Source organism: Stigmatopora argus, chromosome 20 (assembly GCF_051989625.1).
Source record: "Stigmatopora argus isolate UIUO_Sarg chromosome 20, RoL_Sarg_1.0, whole genome shotgun sequence".
NCBI lineage: Eukaryota > Metazoa > Chordata > Actinopteri > Syngnathiformes > Syngnathidae > Stigmatopora > Stigmatopora argus.
Window position 1 is genome coordinate 10,453,618 of NC_135406.1, and position 25,987 is coordinate 10,479,604.

Below are 25,987 nucleotides of genomic sequence, written 5' to 3' on the forward strand. Positions count from 1 at the left end.
CGATCATTCATTCATCTTCCATACCGCCTGAAGAGTAAAAGTCTGTTGATTGTTCAAAAAGTCAAATCCAAAGCCTATATTGTCATCATACACAGCTGCGTATAACAAAATTGGTGAAAGAACAATAATCAGCCCATGAGTTAATGGCAGTGGTGGGATTTGAACCCACGCCTCCTGAGAGACTGGAGCCTAAATCCAGCGCCTTGGACCGCTCGGCCACACTACCTTAGTGATATTCACTCGCATGTTTGTACAAATGGTTCAAAAGCTAATTAATGGAAACAGGCAGAAATGTGACAACAACTCGTCGAGTTTAATAAACATAGCGCTATGTAACATAGCGCTATGTGACTGTCAATGCGATACAAATAATGTCTTCTATCTCATTGAGGGTCCAAATGGGAAGAAGAGAGTTTATCTATGGGATGCTCAGGGTTATTTTCATGCTGACACAACCCTGTAGACAGCTGGGGAGCCACTGACACTGTGGTTATCAGCAGTTTTGCACGCTGGCCAGAGTTCTTTCTGTACGTGTTTTTATGGTACTGAACTTTCTTACGTTTCAAATGCACCCTTCAGTCCCCCTTTTGGAATCGAAAAGTTCCAACAAGAGGCCAGATTTGGGGTTCGCTGCGATGGAAGTCGGAGCCAAGGCTCTCCTGTTGAGGTGACAAATGAAGGTCTGGAAGTCTTATGGGTGTGTCTGTGATGGATGCAGGTGCAGTTCAAGGTGTTCTGGATCATCTTTGTTTTGTCCACTCCAAGCAGTCCAAGGCGTTTAGCTTCTCTTTGTTTAGTCTAACTAAGGTTATCAGGAGCAAAGCATTTATACATCATTTTACTTTAAGCAAATATAGCAAAGTAAGCTTAATGGTAAAGCAAAGCATATTCTTCGTTGCAGGCAAATGTATAATATGAAATAATCCTGTCATTCCCCCCTTTTATAATATATTTGAACACAATCTGATTCCATTATGCCTACCGTAATTACTCGAATATAACACGCAGGTTTTTGCAAAATAATTAATTCCAATAGTTGGGGGTGCGTGTTATAATCAAAAACTAATTTTTTTTTTTTTTTTTTTTTTTTAATTTTTAATTTTTTTTTTTTTGTGTGTCTTGTTACATGGCCCTTAGCCTGGTGCTTTTTCTTGCCAAATAAATTGAATTGAAATTGAATTGAATAAAATAAATTACAAATTTTCGATCGAAAAAAGCATTGTCAAACTCACTTTGACGCACGGATTTTACGTCATCTCGTAGAGCCGACGCACGGATTTTACGTCATCTCGTGAAGCCGAGACCACCACTGCCCCCCTCTAGCCTCGTACCCGTCTCAGTTCACCCTCTCTCAGTTCAGTGTTATAATCAATAACTAAAATAAATTACAAATTTTCGATCGAAAAAAGCATTGTCAAACTCACTTTGACGCACGGATTTTACGTCATCTCGTAAAGCCAATCGGATGATGTGTTGTGGGAGGAAGAGGAAGTGGATGAAGGAAGCGTGGACGTTGATAGGATTCTCAACGAAGAGATGTATGAGAGGACAGACAAAGAGAGAGAGGAACTTTTCATTTGAAGGATTCTAATGAATAAATTTGTTTGAACAAAACAATCGTGAAACGAAGAAAAAAAGGTAAGATTTCTGATTTTCGTCAGCGGGAAATTTTAGGTGCGCACTATATTCGAGTACTGCGTTTTTCCAGATTTTTTTGGCCCAAAGTTATACCTGCGTGTTATTTTCGAGTGCGCGTTATATTCGAGTAATTACGGTAAATGTTAATAATTCCTTTTTATGACAAATATAATTCCACCAGGGGGGGTTGTGCAGGTTGGTATGAAAAAGAACAAAATCAATCTCGTCCAATTCGCTTTATGACAAGTGCAGCAATCCAGGTAACGTCCACCTGTGTGGAATTTGCATGTTCTCCCTGTGTGGGTTTCCTCCCACATTCCGAAAAACATGCATGGTAGGCTAATTGGACACGCTAAATTGCCCCTAGGTATGGGTGAGAGTGCATGGTTATCCGTGTCCTTGTGCCCTGCGATCGGCTGGCCACCGATTCAGGGTGTCCCCCGCTTCTGGCCCGGAGACAGCTGGGATTGGCTCCAGCACCCCCTGCAAACCCTAATGAGGATAAAGCGGTTCAGAAAATGGGATGAGATTAGTTTCCCTGTTATCACACTAAACGTGTGTCGTTGTAGTTTGTTGTATACGTAAATGTATGTTACTATTTGTAATATATTGATACTAGATACTATGATAATTGCCTCAGGTTATACAAGTGTGTTTAACCACGCCACCTAGTGACCGTTGTGTAGTACAGGGTGACCCGGATGGAGTGGTGTTGTCTGTCCGGTCTGTGTGTGTGTTCGAGTGTTGCAATAAAGAGCTACACATGTGTGAACCCTGGCTCCGCCGTCTATTGCTGTTATGGATATATTAACAGTTATATAAAGTGCAAAGTTATCACACTATTGACATCTGACATGTGTTTCCACTATTTTAGGTTGAATTATCTGGAATGAAGTCGTCCTTTGCGCCTGTTTAAGGGTTATCGCTTCTCGGCCTTTTGACTAAGATCAAGTGTACTATCTGTTCTTATCTGTTTAATAGCTGTTATGTCTCCTAAATGGGGACCATATATTGAATTGATATTTGGGACTATGTGATGGAATAGGAGCTTGATCCTTCCACTCCACGCATCATCCTGGTATTGCAGTATCTCCATAAGAGATCCAAACCCCTCTATTTGTCAAAATACATATACCTACTCTTGAAGTTCCTAAGTTTAATGATTGAAACGACAGAAGCAAATCTGAAATTTCATATATTATTCATGAGGATGAGGGTTGATTTAAATTAACAAATTAAAGCCTTTCTTTTGTAACAAAATCTAAGTTCAAAAAGACTGTATAAACATTCAAATCTTATATAATAATATATAGGTTTGACTATCATCATTTTTGCCAGTACAGCTTGTTTAAATGCCTGCTCAGTGTCGAGGTGCCACTCTTTTTGATGTAATATTAAAGCAAAGCGCCACATTGACTACATTCAGTGAAACCAACGTAAGTTTCTGTAGCATATTCAACAATCAATTTGAAGCTTTTCCACACCTCACTTTTACCGGTGCATTTGTCATTTCACTTCTCCAGTCTGTAGTTTATCCTTAACTTATTGCTCCCCCATATTAGAATAGATGCGGACTTGCGGACGGAAAGATTATTAAGAGGGCAGCCTTCACGTGACGTGCGCAAAGCATGCCCTGGCTCTGCAACTCCTGTTTAATCCAAATTATTTATTTTATCACAAGTATTGTTAGTTTAGTGAACACATCGTTTCATTATACATTGTTATAAACATCTATTTAAAAAAAATAAAAAGTCAGTGAGAGAGACGGGCTCGGGCCCAAGATCACACCTCTATTTTGGATCATTTGGTTTAATTACTAATTTCACTACAACATTAAGTCCAACCCATTTACACCCAAAGGATGCACGTACACCCTGGATCATATTATATCACAACGCTCTCCAATCCCCTGGCTGCCTAATACAGGTGCTGAAACGTGATTGGCTGCATAATACAGCTTCTGCAATGTGATTGGCTGCTCAATGGATTGGAACCACGCACTAGTTTTTAGTGCTTTAGCCTGTATTAAACTACTAGTTTGTTCTGTCAATTCTTCATCAATACACTCTTGCTTCTCTTCAAATCGCACAAATATTTCGCATTTTACTAAAAAATTCTGTGGAGAGGAACAATAAGAGTTTCAATCAATTATTTGATGCTCTGTGCTAGCAAAGCTTCTTGTCTCTGTCAAAACTAAATATGTATTTAATATTAATCTGGGTTAGAGGTTTTTTCACGCAATTTCACTGCTTGAATTTTTGCAGACGGTTTACGCCTCAAGCATCTGACTTTGTTCAATGAAGTAAAAGTAATATGTACATGTTGATGTTAATTCCTGAGTGTTTTAATCTATATTATTCTGAATAGGCAGTTTTCAGATGTCCGTTTCCCTTTTTTAACTTTGTATTTTAAAAAAAATATGTCTATTTGGTTTTCAATTTTCCGAAGCATCATTTGTTAGAGATTACAAAAACGTGATTTGTAGAGAAGTGCTATTTTGTTCTAGGTGTATTTTGATTTGTGCCTTTGTTCACTTTTTTGTTTAAAATCATTATCTCGACAAACTAAGAACAAAAAATATCACACAATTTAAAATTATGACTCTCTACTCCCCAATTAGCAGTTTCATGCAAATTTTTTGTCCGGTCCACTATGAACATTCACAAGGTCGAACACAAATAAAGCACACCGAGACAGATGAGTGAGATTTTGAAGCTTCTGCAGAAGGAGAATACGGAGGTGGTGGGTCCGACGACTCTCCTTCTGCAGAAGCTTCAAAATCTCACTCATCTGTCTCGGTGTGCTTTATTTGTGTTCGACCTTGTGAATGTTCATAGTGGACCGGACATTTTGGTGCCGAAACCCGGGATTCAAGATCTGTGTCATCGGGACGACGGGGAATCGAGAGGCCAAGCACAACTGACGTCAGCCATCCCCCATTGAGGGAAGGGGCCATTAGGGATCGGTCCCCCGTCGCCCCGAGGTCCAGTGACGAATCTCATTGAACCAGGAATAAGCACCTGAGACGGTAAGGCGCTGGTTAAAATTAATTCAAAACAAAACAATCTAATATAAGTCCCCGTTTTCCTGTGTGTCGGAGAAACGTCTCTGTGTGTCGGGGAAACGTCTCTGTGTGGTCGGAGAAACGTCCCTGTGTGTCGGAGAAACGTCCCTGTGTCGGAGAAACGTCTCTGTGTGTCGGGGAAACGTCTCTGTGTGATCGGAGAAATATGTAGAGGTATACAGATTTCAAAGATTGTGTTTAAATAGAGTAAAAGTATAGGAATACCGTGCCAAAAGAGTGAGTAAAACAGAGCTCAATACAAGAAAAATAGAATAATAACTGATATCATGCGTAATCCTCATAGGAGGAAATAGATAAAAACAGGAGGTGCGTTATGACACACTTATAAAACAATGATTGCCGTGCAAAATAAGAAAACAAATGACTAAAGAGGCTACTTGGGCGGATAAATAAGATAACAAAATAAGAGTTAAAGAGATAATAAATTAGGATGGGACGTCCCTAGAGAGAAATAGCGTAAAATACAGCCGTAAGATAAGACAAAGTGGTCTTGGCGTGTTAATGGAGTTAGGGACTCCGCTAAGAGACAGAGAGAGAGCTGGTTCGGAAAAAAAGGGATGAGAAAATTTACATTATTATGACATAGAAGGTTATTTTCTCTAATCTACTTATTGTACATTTTAATTGTGTTAATAGTGAGCTACAGAAAATGGCTCTTATCTTGAGTAAACAAAACGGATGAGAAATTCAATAGGAATTCAGATAGCAAAATGTAGCTATTTTAGCAAAATAAGAGTGATTTGCGGTTTAGACTTAAGTATTAAGAATAATTTTGAACATTAATGATATCAAACATGAAGACAATGCAGAAATGGCATTTATCCAAATTATTAGGTAAATAGCAGGTTTAGGTAAAATAATTAATTTAGGATAGGCATGATTTCCCTGGGATGAAATAAACATCATGTATGTTCAGTGCACGGGATGTACATCTTGTTTTGCCCATCAGCAGATGAAATATGCTTTAGCGTAGGTCATATTAATGACTATTAGAATATCACGTATTGTATTAGCATCAAACAATTGATGTCAACCAAATGATGTTAACCTATTTCTTTTGAGAATGATTGGTGCTGATAGGTCAGCAAAAGGAGGTGAGCTGCCAACAAGCCCAGACTTGGGATTGCGGTCTTCACCGGTGATGGAAATTTGCAGAACATCGATGTCTGATTATGAGTCTGAGCGTGAATGGTTGTCTGTCTTTTTGTGTTTTTGATTGGCTGGCCACCAAGATATAATCAATTGAGCAGATATCATGATATGGAATTCCATAGAACCATTGATTTATAGTAATAATGGCACCCAAATTGTGTTAACAAAGTAATTGACGGGATTGGCAAAAGGTTCCATATTTCGTTATGAAATCACTGCGCGTACATAACGAGTTCAAATCCTATTTGGTAGACCATATAAATCGCCATTATTCACTTCACGATTGGTACTGGCCAAAACAAGCTGGAAAGGAGGATGCGGATCCACCTTTGCACTGTAAGAAGGTCCTCTCAGTTGAAACGTTTGCGGAGACAGGTAAGATAAACTTTTTGACATGATCAGACGTTGATGGCAAGCACTCCAATATTGATTGGAGAGATTATTGTTCGGGGAGCAATGCTAAAGATTATTGCTCAAGAATCAATGCCATAAACCATAGGGAACTTTTTGTATTGGTTTTGTTGTCTCCATAAAAAAAGGGGTGAAACCTTGTTACAGAGAGTAAATGATCAGAAAGAAAAAAGAAACTACAATGGATAGAAATGTAACTAGATTTTAATTTCATGTCTGACTATTGAAAAATTAAGAAAATATTAGGAAAAATATTGATTAAGAAAGTTTTATGGGAGATGATAGACAAACTCCAAAGACAATGGGACAAATTCCAAAGACAATGGAATGTTACATTTGATAAAAAAGACTACTAAATTGGGATATTTTGAATTTCAAACAACTGAGTTTAATATGCAATGCGATACACATTATTGAATGAATTGGGACTTGATTAATATGCATTTTATAAGTAATGAGTTTTAATTGCTCTAAAGGACAGTTATGCTAAAAATATTAACCTTGACAAACAAGGGGTGATTACATTTTAGTGGGTTCAATTCTTTTCAGAATTATAAATATGTGCATTTGTTTCTGGATATTAATTGATGTGAATGTAACTGTTGCAGGGAACTGGAAAGCTGTTTTTCTGAGGAGAAAGCAGCCTGTTTGCTTTTTGTATTTTTCCTATTTTAATTATGATTAGTTAATTTGTGTAATTACAGGAAAGGAAAACAAATATAGTTCTTGAATTTAACAAGGAAGCAGTGATCAAAATAGAATACCAGCTAGCATATTCAATTTTGACTGACAAGGCATTTCAATTTTCACAAACTATAGTGATGGAATAAGTAAGATTTGTGATTTTTGTTCATTGGAGTATTAAGCCCAACCAAATAGCTGTATGCAAATGTAAGGCACACAGTCTGCGGACGACTTGTGCACAGCTAAAGGCCTGCTGTGCCTACCAAAAAATCTATTCCAAAATTGAGCCATGGGAGGAGCCATGTCTCAAAAGGGGGGATGATGGACAAATGATGGACATGCCCAGAGGTTGGTGTAAATACCCACTTTAAAATTTTTGTTTACAGACAACCTCAGGCCCAAACGAGGGCATCCCGATTCGAGTCATAAAAAGTCCTGGTCCTTGCCACGCTGGGAAGGCCCATTCGTGGTTCAACTCACCACCCCCACAGCAGTAAGGATTGCTGAAAAGTGGACGTGGATTCACCAATCCCAGGTCAAGGTAGTTCGAGACATAGGTGACTCTGAGTAGACTGGAAGTCGGACGGTTCCCAAACGTTTGTCCGTGAAACACTCATCTGACGTCTACTCACCTGCACAACCACCTAACCTTGACCTCCCATAGACATGTGGCGCCCCACACCAAGCTATGGCAAGATCAGGGCCACAAAACAGAAACCAGGTGAAGGAGTTCATAAATTCAGAGCAAGATTTGAAGAAGTGTTCAAAACTCACAGTGGGATCATGGAAGGCCAAAGTGACCAAGGGGTGTACCAAGCCCAACTGAGACAAGGGTTCCTGGAAGGGCTCCAGGCCCCAATCAAAGGGTTCGTAAAGAAGTACTGTGCCACATACCGAAACATGCCAATGAATCAACTAATGGAGTGGGTGCTTCATGCTGAGGAGAGACACCGCCAAAAGCAGACAAGCGCAGGAGTCAATACTCTGACCCAAGCCATGGCCTCATCGATGAACCAAGGGTCACCAGAAGTATTCTACCAACAAGGACGTGGAAGAGGAGGAGGAAGAGGCCGAGTAAGACCCGGCCCACCAAGAAGAGCAAACTCAGAAGACAAGTGTTACAATTGTGGACAGAGAGGACACTTTGCTTGAGACTGCAAAAAACCACACAGGGGGAACCAGAAACACCCACCGTTCAACCTTGAACATCAACATCAAGAATGACGCCAGAGGGAAGAGAAACAGAAGCCTAACACAGAGGAGGAAACTGAAGAAAGTGATGAGGAGGATGAAGAAACCCCTTGCTCGCAAGCAGAAGTGTTAGACTTAACCGAAATCATGTCCACCCTCCGGGACAAAGACAGCCGAAGCCAGAAACAGAATTTGTTAAACAGTTCGAGCGACCCCAACTAGTTCGATTGGAGTACCTGTACACCATGACAGAGGGAGATGCAGCCACCTCAGTGGACTTGCCACCTCAAGCGGAAAAACTCCTACAGTTTGGGATAACACCCCACGTGTCCATAAAGAGAAAACCCCACAGGCCCTGGAAGGACCTAGGATGCATGGTGTGATTCCTGGAGACCAGAAGCGAGGAGTCGTGGTCACATCAGACTCCTACAGCCAGCGGACTGATGATCTACTGATAACAAAAAACAAAAATGTTGTTCCTGTCACCAGCAAGACACCTGGCCATAATAGCTACATTGTTATCGCAACCCCATCTCACCGTAAAGCGATGCAATACCTTGAATCCAGCACATGCTAGTAGCTTACAGCGGCATAGAGTACCACCGCATGTCAAACCATGCTGGAGATTCTCGCACTCCTTTGAAGTGTGACGAATACCAGGATGCCGTCTCTGTGTAAATGTGTTTGTTTTGACTATTAAGATGGTGCCCTGACAAATGATTTTGTTATTTTCCATACCCTGCGAAGAGTAACTGATGATGATGTTTGTATTTTAAAACCCGTAGAGGAGGGATACAAATTGATGTGATTAATAAAAATTATTTTAGTTACTTAAGGGGGGAAATGTGAAATAATCTTGAAAAGTAATCAAATAATGTTTCACATCTATGACATCAACTTCAATCCGTGTCATGCCCATGTCATAGAGACCATCCACATCACAGCCATCGGTTTCAAACCATGCATCTTTGTAAGAGGGTATGTCCTTTGTTTATGTGTTTATATGTAGTCTTTAACATCATCAGTATCACCACCATCATCGGTGTCACTGTCGCGATGCATCTTTGTAACAGAGAACAGTATCACCACCATCATCGGTGTCACTGTCGCGATGCATCTTTGTAACAGAGAATTTGTATGTCATGAAATCTTGCCCTAAGTAAAATATTTTCTATAGAAGTAGAGTCGTCGGACACACCACCTCCGTACTCTCCTTCTGCAGAAGCTTCAAAATCTCACTCATCTGTCTCGGTGTGCTTTATTTGTGTTCGACCTTGTGAATGTTCATAGTGGACCGGACATTTTTAATGACTGCATTAATGTTCTGCACAACACTTGATGTTAGTAGCAAAGTGCATACCCGACCAAACAAAACAACAGGAACTGTGTGGGGGATGGGCTCCATCGATAAGTAGGTTACTCCAAACGAGCATAATTCGTTCTGGGACTGAGCTCGTATGTCGATATTCTCGTAACTCAAACGAACGTTTCCCATTGAAATGAACTAAAAACAAATTAATTTGTTCCAAGCCTCTAAAAAACACCAAAAACAGGATATTGGATTGGAAAAACATTTTTATTTGTTCTAATTCGCCATTTATTAAAAAAGTAACAAATAACTACTGGTTTAATAGTACTAAAATGTTTTTAATAGTAGTAAAATTAGACAGAGATACTTTTTGCACGGCAACGTGCTCGTAACATAACAAACAAATTTAAATGAACTTGGATTACGATGCAGACACACTCAAAAATAAGTTTAATCGAACCTAACACTAAACTTAATTCTAATTTTGTTTGACATTTGATACCTTTCTTCTCCCGGGTTGGCTCTATTTGCCAGTCAATATTGACAGTTGTTTGATTTTGTTTTCCCTTCAAAATATTCCCAAAATGACGCACACAAATGTCCTCACAATAGGATAACACAGGACCACTTGCCAACAAGAAGTAGTATACTCCTCTTGTATTATCGAGCAAGCTCCTCCGCCATTCGCATTTGCTAACGGGGAAAAAAACACTGAAAAAATGCAACGCTTCGACCAGTGCTCGTGGAGACATTACACGAGGGCCTTGCGACGGGAAAGACAGTGCCCATGATGTACTTATGAGCAAACTCTCGGGTCCGCTGTATGCTCGTATATCAAAATTTGTCTCATATCTCAAGATACATATTTGCTCGAAATTTTACTCGTATCTCAAATTGCTCGTATGTCGGGGCACTCGTATGTCGAGGTATTACTGTACTGTAATAAATAGCTAGACTGGTTTCCTCCATATACAAACGTTACTTACTTCTCACAAGTGAACATAACAAGGTAGACTTGATTCCAAAACAATAGAAAGACAATGTAACCTAAAAAAAAGGAAACAAATACAAATAGAAAACCAAGCTGGATTCTTCACAGGAGTTTAAAAAACCCACCTCTCCAGCCTGGCACACAAAAAAGGGCTCTCGTTCCCTGTTATAGTTACATTCACATTCAGAAACAAATGAATAAATGTATATTTTTTAATAGAATTGAACCACCATCTCCTCCCTCTTTGCAAGGATTAATATATTAAGCCTGTACCCTTTACAGCAGGGGTCTCAAACTCGCGGCCCGCGGGCCAACTGCGGCCCTTGGCCCGTCTTAATATGAAAGATTAATGTTCGTGCGGCCCGCAAGATTGATATGAATGATACTTGTTGTGTTCGGAGCTGAATGAACCAATCACGGTGAGGTATACGGCTCTGGAGGGCGGGACATCGGCCAGGCTGTCCAGTGCCTCGCTCACTCACTCATTCATTCCTCCAATCAGCTGGGCGGAGGAGAAGCCGTGAAGCTGATCACTCCGCTCGGCACGCAAACTCCTCCGCTGCTCTCAACATAGAACTGAATGAGGCGCTATGATCCGTGATCCAGCCTGTGTCAGTGTCTGTAGCCATCTCCGCGAGTGAAACGGAGAAACGGAGAGCGAAAGTGTGCATGCGCCACAGACCGGCGCGACTGAAAGTGAAAGATCAACCCGAGACTCATTCCAAGTGGAAAAACATATTACAGAGCCCCAGAGATGTCTCTTTCAAAGCCTGCCGTGAAGAGAAAGGTCGGTGATGAACACAGACAGTTTCAAGAAAAGTGGGGAGTGCAATATTTCTTTGTTGAGCACAGGGGCACCCCGACGTGTCTCATTTGCACTGAAAAAGTTGCGGTGCACAAGGAATACAATTTGAAACGTCATTATACTACGAGACATGCTGAGGAGTACGAAAAATACCAGGGAGATGAGAGCGCCAACCAGGTTGCCAGTCTTAAAATACGTCTTCTGAGGCAACAGGATTTCTACAAGAAGGCTACCAAAGACAGTAATGCAGCAGTTGAAGCTAGCTACGCCGTTTGTGAGTTGATTGCTAAAGCAGGAAAGCCATTCACAGAAAGTGAATTTATCAAAAAGTGCATATTACAGGCTGCACATATTGTCTGTCCAGAAAAGAAAAGTCAGTTCAACCACATCAGCCTTTCTGCCAACACCGTGGCAGAGCGCATTTCTCACCTGTCAAGTGACATTTATGATCAACTGTGTGAGAAAGCACAATGTTTCAGTGTATATTCAGTGGCGCTTGATGAGACCACAGACATCACAGACACTGCCCAGCTCGCAATATATGTCCGTGGTGTTGATGACAATTTTGAAGTAATGGAGGAGTTGCTCACAGTAATTCCAATGCATGGCCAGACCACCGCTAAGGAAATATTTCACCAGCTGTGTGATGCAATTAAGAATGCCGGTTTGCCATGGAAGAGCTTTGTTGGAATATCAACCGATGGAGCCCCATCAATGACAGTGTTAGGTTTATCCTTAGGTATTTCCAAACTCAGCTTTCAATAAAAAAAGCATCTGTAGTCACATCGCCATTTAATTCTTGCAAGAAGAGAATACATCCACCAGCTCGTCAGGTCAAGATTATTCTAACAACTCGAAGTCCGCTTCGCTTATTTATTCATAAGATTTTAACGCCATGCCCCACAGAAGTCTAAACATTCATAGAGTCTCCAACAATTTTGTACAGTTATCAAAACAATTGTAGGTCTTGTTGAATCTTCCCAAAACAGTCCTTGGCTCCCAAGAGCGCTTGTTGTGAGACCATCTTCCGAAGCCGTAAACAGTCCTTGGTTCCCAAGAGCACCTGTTGTGAGATCTCTCCATGCCCAAGGCCATTCCGTGTCCTCTTGATGTGAACCACAGTTCTTACTTTAGCAAGAGATGCATTAAAATGGCTTTTATTAATGCCAATAACTCTAACATAAAAGCACAGCGATCAACACATATATATATATATTGTTTAATATTGTTACACATTTAGGATGAGCATTACTATTCCTAATAAGCTTTAAATTCCTAAATAAGCATTGCAAACACATTTATAATAATGATTACTCCAACATTCCCCCCTATATTATAAATTTGCACATGATCTCCTTAATAAAACGTCCTTTCGGGTTTATTCCATTAATTCATTTTATGGCAAAAATAAAATGGGGAGGTTTCCGTTGGCTTTAGTTTTACCCGCTCACTGGCACGGCTGGTCTGAAAAGCAGAAAACAAAATCATTTTCGCCCAATTCATCCTCGGAATTGCCATGCTCTTGAAATTCACTGCTCCCCTCAGTACGTTTGATCAGCAGAGGATATAATTCATGTAATTTAGAATTTGTAGGGGCAGTGGTTATAAGTCGGCTTATCAAAGATCTTAAGCAGGGAATAATACAACACCCACATAATGTCAAAATCGTAGCAAAAAGGGCTACGGAAAATGCAACAGATTGGGCCAAATTCTTATACTTCCCAAAAGACTTATGCCACCAGCTTTCCCAGGCGGATTCTCCGACTCCAGAATGCTTCTTCATATTGCGGTTGAGGGTCTGCAGGGCATTAATGGCCTGGGTGAGGGACCCACCAGGTGACGTGTTGTTCGGTATGAAGGTGCAACATTGATCTCCAAACATTGCACACACGCCCCCTTGCTCCGCAAGCAGCATATCAACTGCTATGCGATCCTGGAACGCCATAAGACTGGTGGCTGCCAGTTGTTCCTTTATCGCCACATATCCCTGTTCCGTATAATTTCCAAGTTTTTGGACATTGTAATGCAGGTAATTTATCCGATCAACATTTTTGTTTGGAGTAATTAAAAGAAAAATAGACTCCCAACCTGCTGCGATCTGATTAGCCAGTTTATACTCATCTGGTACGCCCCGGGGATGCCAATCGCATCAATGTATGTTGGATCTCCCTCTCTCCATGCCGATCGACACCATCGCGAGGGGCCCGCCAACATACTGGATTTCTGCGCAGCCAATTGTATCTCCTCCACTGTAGATGGAAAAACAGATACTGGCAAGAGCAGTGAGACCAAAGCACATAGTCCTGCCCAATTTCGGCAGGAGTCGTATAATTTATTTCCACCACACCACCACCACAGGTCAGAACGTGGAATCAGGGGTGCAGTCTGTTTTAGAATTCGAGCGCACCATGTCTCATTTATCGCGCCCAGCTTCAGACCAAGCCCTGTAAGATGCAAGCAGGTAAAATGATCAAAGGCAATGTGTGTTGAAAAGTTAGGTTTGTCCTTTGCTGCTCTTGTAACAGGGTATACATTATTCCATTTCTCACAATTGGGGCTTACATTTTCATTTGTCATTATCTCCATTACACAATCAGGAGTAATTTGCGCGGGCACTACTCATAAGAGAGGGCGGGGCCCCATACATGTTATGCAGGTTTGATTTATAGTAATAGCTGCATTTTCCATCAACAGCAACCAATTGTTGCCCGTTTGGGAAATCCCTGTTGCGGAAATGAATTCTCTGGTCATCTCAGATTTTAATTTTACTATGGCGGATCCGGGTGTTTCCATCTCTGACGATTTTCTTACCGTCTCCATAGACATGGTCATTGTTGTTGAGAAACAATTGTAGAATTTTGTAAAAAGAGTCTTCTCCACCTGCCCATGGTCTTAGGAAAAACGTCAGACAAGGATCCACAAGTTAATTTGTCAGTCTGAATAATGATTTGTAATGCCCCCACCGTATGGGTTAATTTTATCAAAGGCCTGTTTTTTTCGCACGCGTGTGTCATCCAAGCTTGCCAATCTAGACCAGTTTCTGCAACAAGGTTTCCCCAATCTGTTTTAGGACTGTTATGTACCACACATATTCTCTATAAAATCCATATGTATCCTTTGAAATGGATATGTAGCTTTTGTAGCTTGACCTAAGGGGGAATCGCCCGTGTTTTGGCCCTATATCTGCATATAGATTGAATTTATAACCTCCCCCTTTTTTGAGGCATGAAATTTACCATGACTCAAAATGGCAGCCCTCCCAGATAAGTCTTTTGTTTTTGTTTAGTCCCCCAGGTTCCCAAAATTTCCCATTGCAGAAATAAAAAAAAATCATTTGGCGAAATTCTTTTCTTTTTGTTTCTGTCCTACTCTGCCACCGCTGTCCTCGAAAGGCTTATCAGCGATTTCAGAAATATTCCACCTTGATATTAGAATATTGATATATCTTGGTGGCTAGCCAATTAAAACACAAAAGACAGACACACATCCACGCTCGCACTCATAATCAAGGAATTTAGAGTGCTCCCCCAATCATCCATAATTTTGGTTTGTTGGAATAAAACTGGAGTACCCAGAGAAAACCTACGAATTCTTGAGGACACCAGGAATACTCCACACTCCGGAAGGTCTGGATCCACTTCGCATTAGTAGATCCTTGAACCGCAAGGTTGATGCCTGAAGAAACTAGGTAATTAATGTATTAGATTCACGTGCCACATATCTAAAAATAGAAATTTGTTCAATTGCCACCGCGCCTTACCCCAGTCAGTCAGCATGTGGACTGCCATGCTATTCCCCAATAATGCAATAACGGAAAAGTTGTGACACATTGAAACACACACACACACCCTTTAAGTATTTTAACCGTTTGTAAAAAATTTATCTCCATGTTCTGCACTAAGTTACACCCCCTTTCAACGCTATCGAATTTTGCCCATTCTAGTCAACCCATCTACTTAAAGCATTTCTCAAAGGTTGATATTTTATAATTTGGAGATGTTATTTTCTAAACATAGACATTATTTCATCACTTGTTTCACACCATGAAAGGCCCCACCAGAATTTGTTGTAGATAATCCCCTTTATCTAAGCTTGTTATTGCCAATCGTTATCACCGTAACATTCAGGTGTATTAACCCCATAATTGCAATGCAGTAAGTTTTGGCTAAATTCTTAATTTGTATGCCCCTAAAGTAATAGACAGTAACGTCCCAATTGTCATCAATATGACCTATACCAAAGCATATTCCCCCTTCAGGCCAAACAGGGAACGTATTTTGTGCACTTAAAGACGCTCCATGTTTCTTCTAGGGAAACTATGCCTATCTTAAATCAATTATCTTATCTACCCAAGCCAGGTTCAATTTACCTAATAATTTGGACGAATGCCACGAAATTTCTCATGCCATTTCTGCATTGCTAATTTCATGTCTAATCTCTTTAACAACCAAATAACTCTTAATACCTAAGACATAATTTGTAAATCACCCCATACTATGTTTACTTAAGATAAGAGCTATTTCCTATAGCTGTTACCACAAGAAAAATCTACAATAATTAAATTAGAGAAATATACCTTTTACTAGGCATTTCCTAATTACAATTTTCAATGCTTAATAAAGGACCCACAAATTGTCACCAATATGCCATAATATTGTTAAAAACAAAATTCCATTCTTTTTTCTTTAACCAGCCAATCTCCTATATTAAAGTATTTTGAACAATCCAACCATTCAAAAACAGTATTAATATCGTTTTATCCTCCAAAACTAGCTCTCTTCAATTAAGAGCCCTTTGAACTTCACAAATAAAAAATAAAATAATAATAATAGTATTATTCCCAATTCCAGAGCTTTTACCAAATCAATCTTTGCCACACAGATTTTCTATCACCTCGAAAGACATTTCTGATTAAATCCCAAAAATAAATGCGAAGATAATCGCGGAACCCTGTATCCCTTGCAGACCATGTTTTGTTCTTATTCTGAAATGTTTAAACGGAAGCGCGCCCTTAGCCGCTGACTGTGACCTTCACGCTCGCTGCAGAAGCAGCATTCTTATCTTTTGTTTACAAATTCCAAAACGCTCTCTTTTTCTTTTTGTGCACAATGCTTCGCCTCCTGTGCACAATTATAATATTTTTAGAGAAGACTAAATTAATAAACTAAATAATTACTCTCCCGATATCCAACTATAACACCATAGTTTGCCAAGACCCCATAATCACAATATGCTGCAAGCACAACTATATCATAGCAAAACCCATTTCTGCCCTCAAGTTTGCTTCAGCACCCTCAAGGCCAATTATTGTAATATTCTCCACGGAAGGGGTCCCCCAAAAATTTTAGTCGCTTGTGCGGTCCGCGCACATACTATACTGTATTATAATGTCTAACACCATCAAATCAGCCGCACCAAAACAGAGCGCTTCCCCCGCAATCGAAGCATTATTCGGCAAGTTTAGAGTATGACCAAAACGCAGTTTTGGCAACCCCGCTAAACATTTAATTGGCTGTTTTGTATTTCTGTTAACCAAAATATTCCCGCTAGCAGACGGGAACGAAACCAGGATAAGCCACAATAAGCCATTTCATTCCAGTACATTGACAGTACATTTAGTTACTATTAACAAAGTATGCCTAGCACTTGGAAATAACCATTTTAATTGCCATTTTACAACTTTCAGCATCACACAAAAAATTCCAATTGAATTCATTCACAAAGAATGTGATCTCTGGTTTAAAATTAGCTCAACATCCTCATGTTCAAAATCCTCATTCAAATCATTTTGAGCAGGCCTGCCTTGTTTTTAGAGACCTTTTTGTCCAGGCAATCACGCGATATATGCTCCAATTCTCCACAAACCCAGCACATAGCATTTTTGAAAACCCGATTTCTATTCTGTCCCCGTCAGCCGAGGAGGCCGCGCTATCTTTTATTTTTTCACACAACGGACCCGTTTTATCACTCTTCTTTCTGTGGAACAAGCCGCCTCGCTTGTTTCTCCCTTCACATATTATATATAGATTACTTCTATGCTTAGTCCGTATTTTATCCTGTAGGTTTTAACAATTCATGCATATCTAAGCTGGCCAGCAAACCCATATTTGTTTATCCATAAATTTAGGTGTTTAACCCTTGTAGCGCTTTGATTTGCAACAATCCAATCTGTACACGGCAGACGTCAATAGCCGCTTTACTGTTTGCACCACCCATTTTTGGAGTGGATTTGTGTGTATCCCCGTAGTACCTTTTTTTCTTTAACAACTACGCTTTAACAACTACGCACACACAACCAATGTCAACCACCACATTTTTATAGACCCCACCGTGTCTACCTGCTAATGACTAGTATCCGCAGGGTTTTAAAATCGCCATCCCCAGGATGCGAGCCTTACTTCTCAAAATAAGGCCTTCGCGTGTGATGCCCTTCGCGCATTTGGATCCCGTCAACAATATGCAGCCATCACACGCGGACTCGGCAGAAATGTCGAAAGATGCTTACCCAGAGGATAGTCGTCAACCGAATAGAAAACAGGCGCTGCTGAGAAATAGTCCAGCCTGGAAAAGGGATTCTCGCCGTGCACGGTCACTCCAGATATTAAACTGCAGCGTCTGGATTCCTTATCGGTGTGTTGACCCCGGCTACTCGAAGGACCAAATGTTGGAATAATGATTCAAACCTTTTAAATCATTATTAGTAATATTTAATTTGCTGAATATTTTTATCATTTGAGATCGAAGAGGTGAAATCATTTATTGGCTGAATGGGGTCAAGGAAAGGAATTTTGTAATAACATCAAGGGAGTGCCCACCAAATATGGGCAGTGCTTTGAATTTGGTTGCTTAGGTGGGAGTCTGCACAAGTTCAACGTTAGTCCAAGGAGTAGAAATCAGTTTTCAAATGGAAAGAGTACATTTCAAAAGTTACAAGACATACATAGACTTTGCATAGTAAGGCTTTAAAAAAAGTCCATGTATACTAAAGCATTAGTTTCTTTAAAAATGACCATTTATAGAAAGGCTTTATTTCTTAAAAATGTACCTTTTTATAGTGACGAGTGTGGGTTTTCTCCGGGTACTCTGGTTTCCCCTCCCACATTCCAAAGACATGGTAGGGTGATTGGACACTCTAAATTACTCCTCAGTATGAGTGTGAGCGTGAATGGTTGTCTGTCTTCTTGTGTTTTTGATTGGCTGGCCACCAAGATATAATCTATCGATCAGATATCAAGGTGGAAAAGGATTTGGAAATTTGAAATCGATTTCTGAAATCGCCAATAAGCCCTTTTCAGGGATGGCGGCGGCGACAAATTATAGGGTTAAGTTGGTTGCAAAGCATGCTTAATGTTGGATTTATTATGGGATGTTTCTATATGTTTTGTAAGCATTTTTTAAGTATTCATGGACAAACTATAATTAACATCAGTCTGTGATTCAGATAATTCTTAGGCCAGCAGAGAAGGCCTTGAAGGCCCTGACGGCACACCACTGTTCAAATGGTCTAACATGGTTTTAGCAAAAATTATTGCGCAGGTTTGAATTAAATTGAAATTTAAATTAAACATAAATCACTTGAAGATCGCGTCTCAAAAGGAGGCGACGCAAAACGCGCATGCGCAAAACAAATCGTCCATGATAATGGTGCTGTTGCTGTTTCGCCGATTGGCATCACGGGAGAAGTACAGTGGTACCTCGTCATACGACCGTTCGTCATACGGAATGCTCGTCTTACGGGGGAAATTTCGATCGAATAATTCGCCCGTGATGCGGTCAAAGTTTCGTGATGCGACCAAGCCAGGTTGCCATGGCATTTTTTTTGGCATATCTTTCGTGTATAACAATATTTACGAGCACCGGATGAGCTATTCAGACCAGGAAACGCACAACGCGCATGCGCGGTGAAAAGAGGGCTTTCTGGGTAATGAAGTATACTCGTGCGCACAACGCCGACAGGCAATGGCACTAGGCGCCGTTCGAGGGGATGCGAACACAGATGCTACAAGCTAAAAGGAGCCGCTAGCCAGCGCCCCCGAAGCTCCCATGCGAATCCAACAAAACCACCCAGAGCTGCCACCCAGGAACGTGGCGCCCTACGTTTTTCATCCAGCCGGAGATATTCGCACTGCCCCACACCTCCGGCTACCCCCTGGATGAACTAATCCGCGTTCCAGTGACAGCTCTAGCGCTGCTGAGGGTAATCCTCAAGCGCCTGAGGTGGCCCAACAACAACAACAACATGAGCAGCGGCGCGATCGCTGATAAAAGACTGCTGCTCGTTGGCAAGTGGTCGTGCGTTATTCGATTGTGAGGACATTTGTGTGCATCATTTTCGGAATATTTTGAAGGGAATAGTACGACAGCAAACAGCCCATCGATAGCGAACGTGAGGGTGGAGTGTTTGTTCCGTTTACGAGTGCGTTGTGTGGAAGAAAAAAAACGAAGCCCCCCGCCCCTTTTGTGCCCCTCTCCCCTCGGCGAAATCTGCCCAATTTTAGTTAGATTAAACACTTTATTTCTATTAAACCACTCGTTATTTATTACTTTGTCAATATATGGCGAATTATAAGAAATAAAACTTTTTTTTCAATCCAATATCCTGTTTCTGGTGTTTTTTTCAGAGAGTTGGAACGAATTAATTTGTTTCCCATTCATTTCAATGGGAAACTTTACCTCGAGTTACGAGTAACTTGTCATACGAGCTCAGTCACGGAACGGATTAAGCTCGTATCTCGAGGTACCACTGTAGTTCTTCATTGAAACGGTTTGAACTCGCAGGAATCAGTCTCTTATTTAGGTACCGCTCTCGTGGTCAGGAATAAATTTGTTTAATTTTAATTTTAGTACAGTTGTACCTCTACATGCGAGCAGCTCTACCTACGAGATACTCTAGATACGAGAAAAATTTCGAGATGCGGAAAAGCCAGGTGGCCATGACATGAGAGGATGTTTATCATTGTAGCGCACTGTCTTTTTTGCCGCATCTCTTTCGTGTATAACAGATATCTACGAGCACTGAACGATTTCTTCACACGAGTTTCTCCTACACATGGACCAGAAAACGCGCATGCGCGGGCCAAAAGAGGGCTTTCTGGGCAATGAAGTACACTCGTGCACACAACACCGATAGCCAATGGCACCCTTTCTCAGAATAAAACTTCATTACCCACAATCAATATGTGGGTAGGCTGAGCTGTTGCATTTCCTGTTTTTCCTTCCTTAGCCTGTTAGCTCCCGCGATCGCTCATTCAAGAATACTTATCGTTGGCAAGTGGTCGTGCATTATCCTATTGTGAGGACATTTGTGTCCATCATTTTCAGAATTTTGAAGGGAATACAACAGCAAACAGCCCATCGATAGTGAACGTGAGGGTGTAGGCGTGGCAAACAGCTAGCCCGGAGAACAAAGGTAAAAAAACAAAAAAAACAAATAGAATTCAGTTTTGTGTAAAGTTACATTAAACATATGTTTGAGTGTCTGTATATATTAATCCAAGTTAATTTAAATTTGTTAGTTCTGTTACGAGTGCATTGTCATGGAAAGTCATAAACAATCATTACAGTATACATAAAGAGTTTTAATTAAAAACACAAAAAGCAAACTGAAAACCGGAGCCCAAAATAAAAAAAATGCACACAAAAAATTAAAATGAACGAAAAGCCGCAAGACGCAGTAAGGCATGGGTTAACGAGACATGGAAAACAGGTGGGTGACACATAGGGGAGGCGACCAAAGGGGAAAGCAATGGACAATCACAACGATAAGTTTCAAGCCATCAATATTTTTTTCATACTAATGATTATACATAAGAATATTGAGTATTATCTGTTTGTTCAACATTAGAATAAAATAAAAATAAAAACAATTCACATTTGAGTTCATATACCGACTGCCAGGTCTATTTACATACAAATCAAATCAGTTTGGATAAATATAAAAAGCGAAAAGAACTACAGTGGTACCTCGTCATACGACCGCTCGTCATACAAAATGCTCGTCTTACGGGGGAAATTTCGATCGAATAATTCGCCCGTGATGCGGTCAAAATTTCGTGATGCGACCAAGCCAGGTGGCCATGGCATTATTATTTTTTTGCATCTCTTTCGTGTATAAAATATGTCTACGAGCACTGGTGGGCGGACTTTGCATTTCCACACCCGTTTTCCCCCCCACTTGGTCTACATTTACATACGAGGTAAACAATACGTATTACTATGGATCGGCAAAGTTTTGCTAAGAAAAGGCGACCGTTGACAATGGACATGAAACGCGAAATAATTGAAAAACATGAGCGTGGGGTACGTGTTACCGAGCTCGCTCGGCAATACGAGAGGAATACGTCAACCATATCCTACATCCTTAAGCAGAGGGACGCAATTAAGGAGAAGAGGCTTACCAAAGGACTATCTATCATTTCCCACCGGCGCAGTGACATTCACGACGAGATGGAGAACCTTCTTTTAGTGTGGATAAAAGATAAACAATTAGCAGGAGATAGCCTGGCCGAGTCTACCATTTGTGAAAAAGCCAGCCGAATTTACATAGATTTGATATCAACGATAGGACAGCCTTCAACAACTTCACAAACATTTAAAGCGAGTCATGGCTGGTTCGAAAAATTTAAAAAACGATCTGGAATACACTCTGTAGTCCGACACGGAGAAGCGGCGAGTTGCAATTCGAAAGCTGTGGTGGAATTTATCAAGACATTTGCCTTGATTATCGCCCAGGAAAATTACACCCCCAGCAAGTTTTCAACTGCGATGAAACTGGTCTTTTTTGGAAAAAAATGCCCAGGCGGACATTCATCGTGGCAGAAGAGAAGGCATTACCGGGACACAAACCTATGAAAGACCGCTTAACGCTAGCGTTGTGTGCTAATGCCAGCGGTGACTGTAAAATTAAGCCACTACTGGTGTACAATTTATTCAAGAAATGCTTCGATGTGACAGATGACACAGAGCTAACCCTTCGTGAATTTTGGAAAGAGCACTTGATGAGGCAGATGTGAATGACCTAATCGCCGAGTACCACGAAGAACTCATGACACAGGATTTAATCGACCTACAGGAGCGTGAACATTTGTTGCCGGAACTTAGTAGCGAGGAGGCGGTGGAAGAGGCGGCTACAAAAGATATCAAAGACATGCTCGCGAAGTGGCAAGAGGTTTCGGATTTTATAGAAACGATTCACCCTGACAAACTGGCAAGTGGTCACACATCATCGTATTATGATGACATTTGTATGCGACATTAGCGAAATATTTTGAAGGGTAGACAAAAACAAACAACTCTTGATGCGTTCGTTTTGAAGACTTCGGCGGAGCGGCCAGGTGGTGTCAACCCGTAGAACTACGTAAGGTAAAAAAGATTACAACAAATTTAGAATTTAGTTTTGTTTGAGGTTACATTAAACATTGAGTGTCTGTTTTTTAGTTATCCAAGTTAATTTAAATGTGTTTGTTCGTTCACGAGTGCCGTGGAGAAAGTCCCCCCGAACAGCCCCTCCCCCGCCTTCGTGTATGCCGCTGTCTCTACCCTCCGCGAAATGTGTCTAATTTTACTCCTATTAAACACATTATTACTATCAAACCACTCGTTATTTATTACTTTGTCAATATATGGCGAATTATAAGAAATAAAACGTTTTTTCCAATCCAATATCGTGTTTTTGGTGTTTTTTTCAGAGAGTTGGAACGAATTAATTTGTTTCCCATTCATTTCAATGGGAAACTTCCGCTCGAGTTACGAGAATCTCGTCATACGAGCTCAGTTGCGGAACGGATTAAGCTCGTATGTCGAGGTACCACTGTACTCCAAAATGAACCCAAAGTCAGTTCTTATAGTTAAAAAAGGGAAAATAATGTAGTTTACAAAGCTAAAAGAACATTCTGAAGAATAAATGAAATAAAACAACATTTGACTTGTTTTTCTCTTTTTCAAACAGACAAATTCACAGCAGACTAATTTTATCAACATGATTAAAATATGACACGAGGGATTCTCGTCATTTTTGCCAATTAATAGATAACATACACACACACGTGTCTTTTAAGTCTTATGAATAAATCCTTGGCAACAAACGTAGTATTATTAAGTATTTTAACCAATGTGTTGAACCACAAATTGAGCAAAGAAAGGGCTTTTCGCCACTGCGGGTTGTCTTCTTTTCAAGTTCCCTTCTGTGAAAATGTTGGAACATTGACTGTGCCTGGAAAAGGTTTTTGAATTGTGTAGCTTTTTAATTGGGCTGTTGCAGCAAATCTGTGGCCACAGACTGAGCAGGAAAACATTGTTTGCCGGGGGTGGTAAGTGTTCTTTTAAGCTTCTCCTTTGGGAAAATGTTCGACCACAAACTGAGCAGGAAAATGTTTTTTGCCAGTGTTGGTTCTTGTGTGTATTAGTAAATCTTGCTTTTGAGAAAAGGCTGTACCACAAACTGAACACGAAAATGTTTTTTCACCAGTGTGGGTTCTTGTGTGGGTTTTTAAGTTTTCCTTCCGTGTGAATCTTTGACCACAAACTGAACACGAAAATGGTTTTTCACCAGTGTGGATTCTTATGTGGGGTTTTAAGCTTTCCTTGTGTGTGAATCTTCGACCACAAACTGAACACGAAAATGGTTTTTCAGCAGTGTGAATTCTTATGTGGGTTTTTAACGTTCCTTTTTCTGTAAATGCTTTACCACAAACTGAGCACGAAAATGGTTTTTCACCAGTGTGGGTTCTTGTGTGTTTTTGTAAATCTTGCTTTTGAGAAAAGGCTTTACCACAAACTGAACATAAAAATGGTTTTTCACCAGTGTGGGTTCTTGTGTGCGTTTTTAAGATTTCCTTGCGTGTGAAAGTTTTACCACAAACTGAACACGAAAATGGTTTTTCACCAGTGTGGTTTCTTGTGTGCGTTTTTAAGCTTTCCTTGCGTGTGAATGTTTGACCGCAAACTGAACAAGAAAATGGTTTTTCACAAGTGTGTGTTCTTGCATGACTAATTAAGTGTCCCTTCCGTGTGAATGTTTGACCACAAACTGAGCATGAAAATGGTTTGTCACCCATGTGGGTTCTTGTGTGTATTTTAAATTTTCCCTTGTGTGTAAATGTTTTACCACAAACTGTACATGATAAGGGTTTCTCCCCAGTGTGGCTCCTCATATGTGTTTTCAAAGAAGACTTTTTCCCAAAAAATTTCCAACACTGAAAGCATTTGCAGAGTTTGTCGCCGCTGGGATTTTTCTTAACATCATCATCATTAAGCAGGTCGTCGCCATCTGATAAAGGAGAAATTGAACTTTCTGCTTGCCATCCTTCTGTTGAGCTGCCACTCAGAAGCTCCACCCCTACGCTGGCCACGCCCAGATCATCTTCACTCTTGAAAGGCTCACCACTTGACCATTTGATACATTCCTCATTTTTGATTGGAGGTTGCTCTTCTCTTTTGCACTGTTGAGAGAACTCTGGCTCCTCCTCTTTAATTTGGGGCCATGCTGAGGCGTTTGCAGGCTCCACCCCTCCACTGGCCAAGCCCAGAACATCCCCTTTCACTGTCTCACCTGGTGACCAGGTGAAATGATCTTCCTCCTTTTTTATTGGAATTTGCTCATCTCTCATTTTTTGTGGAGGGAACCCTGCAAAGACACGAAGATAAATGATTAAACATTTTCCAATTAAAATTACTGAATTTCTTGTTCACAGAAATGAAACCAAACGGAAGAGGGCGCCACACATTCATTTCGTCACCATGCAGTACTTACCACTGTAGTATTCTCATCAACAGCCAAATGTGTTTAAAACTGTTTTTGGGGTGTATTTTTACAAAGAAAAGGACTAATGGGGGGTAAAGTATCTTCACAGGTGATGGTAGGCCCTTAAAATTTGCCCAAATCTTTTTGGGAGCCTTTTAATTGAAAACATTCTCTTTTATGTTTAAGATTTTAATTCAGTTACAATGCTTTCACCAAAGGGGAGGCATTTAAAACAAGCATTATCTTTTATTCAGTAGCTAGTCTATCATTATTTGGGGGATTTTTATTTAAAAAAACCAAATATTTCCTTTTTTGTGGTTTTTCATAGAGAAAATAAATTAAAATTAAATTAAAAAAGCAAAATGGTTCAAATCACTTTTACATTTTTGTTATTTGTATATTTTATTAAAACAAAACAAAAAAACTTAGATTTTTCAATTAAAAATGTTTTTTTCTAGAAAAAAAATAGTGGGTAAAAGAGTACATATTCAATTTATTTATAATTACAGCAGGCCGCACCACGGAGTGGCAGCGGCCAGATTTGGCCCTCGGGCCACAACTTTGACACATTTGTTTTAACGCTACTCTCGTTGTTGTTTAGTGCATCTCCATCTTCAGTTTTTACATTTTCAAATTACAGCATGTAAGTAAGTGTTATGTTACTCAAGCATGTAGCCAAAAATGGAGGGCGAGTATCAGGAATGACTCTTCAATGCCCCTGCTTTAACCAAAGGGGAGGCATTAAAAAACCATTATCTTTTATTCAGTAGCTAGTCTATCATTATTTGGGGATTTTTATTTAATATATATATATATAATATTTCCTTTTTTGTGGTTTTTCATAGAGAAAAATAAATTAAAATTAAATTCAAAAAGCAATATCGTTTAAATCACTTTTTTTTTTTACATTTTTTATGCTATTTTTATTAAAAGAAAACATAAAAACTCAATATTAGATTTTTTAATTAAATTTTTTTGTT

The 25,987-nt window shown here is 40.2% G+C and overlaps 1 protein-coding gene and 3 non-coding genes across 5 annotated transcripts in view; 2 read left to right on the top strand and 2 right to left on the bottom strand.

Annotated features, from left to right (window-relative positions):
• LOC144065582 (uncharacterized) overlaps positions 1–25,987 on the bottom strand; it is a 51,779-nt gene that overhangs the window by 24,242 nt on the left and 1,550 nt on the right. The window contains exon 2 of one of the 2 annotated variants that reach the window (XM_077588559.1): positions 20,824–24,890. The exons of the other annotated variant lie outside the window; for it this stretch is intronic. Coding sequence (XP_077444685.1) covers positions 23,587–24,890 — 1,304 coding nt within the window. The 3' untranslated portion in view covers positions 20,824–23,586. Of the gene's footprint in view, positions 1–20,823; positions 24,891–25,987 lie in introns of those variants that run through there. 2 annotated transcript variants of the gene reach the window in all.
• On the bottom strand, positions 145–226 carry trnal-uag (transfer RNA leucine (anticodon UAG)). The gene has a single exon. It is a non-coding gene; the product is annotated as a tRNA-Leu (tRNA).
• LOC144066401 (U2 spliceosomal RNA) lies at positions 2,560–2,750 on the top strand. The gene has a single exon (XR_013297573.1). It is a non-coding gene; the product is annotated as a U2 spliceosomal RNA (small nuclear RNA).
• LOC144066448 (U5 spliceosomal RNA) lies at positions 3,701–3,814 on the top strand. The gene has a single exon (XR_013297613.1). It is a non-coding gene; the product is annotated as a U5 spliceosomal RNA (small nuclear RNA).